This window comes from Octodon degus, unplaced genomic scaffold (genome assembly GCF_000260255.1).
Source record: "Octodon degus isolate 3935 unplaced genomic scaffold, OctDeg1.0 scaffold00081, whole genome shotgun sequence".
In the NCBI taxonomy this organism is placed as follows: Eukaryota; Metazoa; Chordata; class Mammalia; order Rodentia; family Octodontidae; genus Octodon; species Octodon degus.
Genome location: NW_004524657.1, coordinates 9041649 through 9043294, shown reverse-complemented (window position 1 = coordinate 9043294; position 1646 = coordinate 9041649). Strand labels below are relative to the sequence as shown.

General features: G+C 40.0%; 1 protein-coding gene across 1 annotated transcript in view; it reads right to left on the bottom strand.

Annotated features, from left to right (window-relative positions):
• The window catches only part of Cep97 (centrosomal protein 97), a 27297-nt gene that overhangs the window by 8523 nt on the left and 17128 nt on the right, over positions 1 to 1646 (bottom strand). The window contains exon 8 of the mRNA XM_012515870.2: positions 706 to 1480. Coding sequence (XP_012371324.2) covers positions 706 to 1480 — 775 coding nt within the window. The remainder of the gene's footprint in view (positions 1 to 705; positions 1481 to 1646) is intronic.

Sequence of the window (1646 nt, the reverse complement as noted above, 5' to 3'; positions counted from 1 at the left end):
TAACCACAGCAACCTGAGCCTGACTGCTTTGTTGAAGCAGCCACTTAAAGAACTGAGCTAAGGGGCAGGCCCCCGAAAAAACTCTTATGGTAGCCCCAGAATTTTACTCCCTTTTGGATTCTTGGTATTTTTCTCTATTACTTATGTCACTTACAAGATTTTATGTAGACTTCCTTAAATTTTTATTTATCCCCAGTTTTTCTACATTGTCCGTACCTCTCTATGTACAGATTTATACATGCTCATACACTCTCTCATTTGGTCAACATTTTTTGAGACTCTACATCTAGATAGACAGACAAATCAATTACTGTGCTGGGGATGGAGATGCATATGACCATGTGTGCCCTCGAGATGCTTTCTCTAGGAGACCAACAGGTAAAACAACAGTGAGTTCATGGCATGAAAAGTTGTGTCCACAGTAGCACAGTAGCATACTGTTCTGAAACAACTCAAGAAACTGATATCCTCAGGGATTTAGCCCCAGTGGTAGAGTGCTTGCCTTGCAAGCACAAAATTTGGTTCTCAGCCCCAAGAATGATTTTTTTTTTTTGGTTGTGAATCGAACACATGGTATCCTGCACCTGACTGCATTTGCATGAGCAGGGGCTTGAACAACTGAGCTAATGGGCAGGCCCCCTCTCAGCCCCAAGAAATTTACTTCAGAAGTCAATGAAAGAGTGCATAACAGGATTTTTGACCCACCTCCTGACTTCATCAGTTAAGTAAACAATGTGCTCCTGCATTCTGCGTAGCCGGATTTCATAACGCACTTCCTTGGCTTGAGGGTTGTAGTTCCTAGCATAAAAGCCCCGCCAACAGGCCTGAAGTTTGGTGACTGCTCCATTTAATTTCTGAAGAGAAAGTTTATCTTGTCCCAAAACAACACATCTCTGAGATAAAATGCTGCAGGGAAGTTTCTCTGAAGTTTTTTCAGACATGGTTTCTTCACTATCTGGCTCTATAGGAGAGACATTGTGTCCAGCTGACTCAGGAAAACATGTAAGACTCTGGTTATCATTCTTTGAGACAGCATTAACTTTCACTGGCTCAAGATGAGATAATAGTTCATCTTTCTCATTTACCTCTGTATTGATCTTACTTTTTAATAGCTGAACAGAATTCTCATTTGTTCCCTGTAATGACTTTTCCTTTTCTTTATCCATGTCCTGGTTTTCCAGCCCCTTCACAGATTCATCCATTACATCACCATCTTCTAGGCCCAAGTTAATGCCCTGTAGCCTCAGTTCAACTGTAGGTGACACGGGAGACAGTCCTGATGCAACTGGCATAAAAGTAGATTCTGAAGAAAGAAGACTGCAGTTTAGCTTGTCTTCGTCTGTCTGTATGTCTTCCAGGTGCAGGTCATTTCGAGAATATCTTGCAGTGTGCACAGAGGCTGGAAAGTTATTCTTAGCAGCATACAACTGGTCATCATTGTTGCTTATCCCAACCCAAGAATTGACCTGGACGACAGGTTCTACAAGAATCAATACATCATTGTTTAACTCGCTAAATATTTAAAGAGCTTTCTTAGTTGTATCCTTTTAATGATATCTAATTCCTGAAATATAGTAAAATAAATATATGATTTCCTACAATATACCTAAAACATTTTTTGGGTGTTTTTTTTTTTTTTTTTTTTT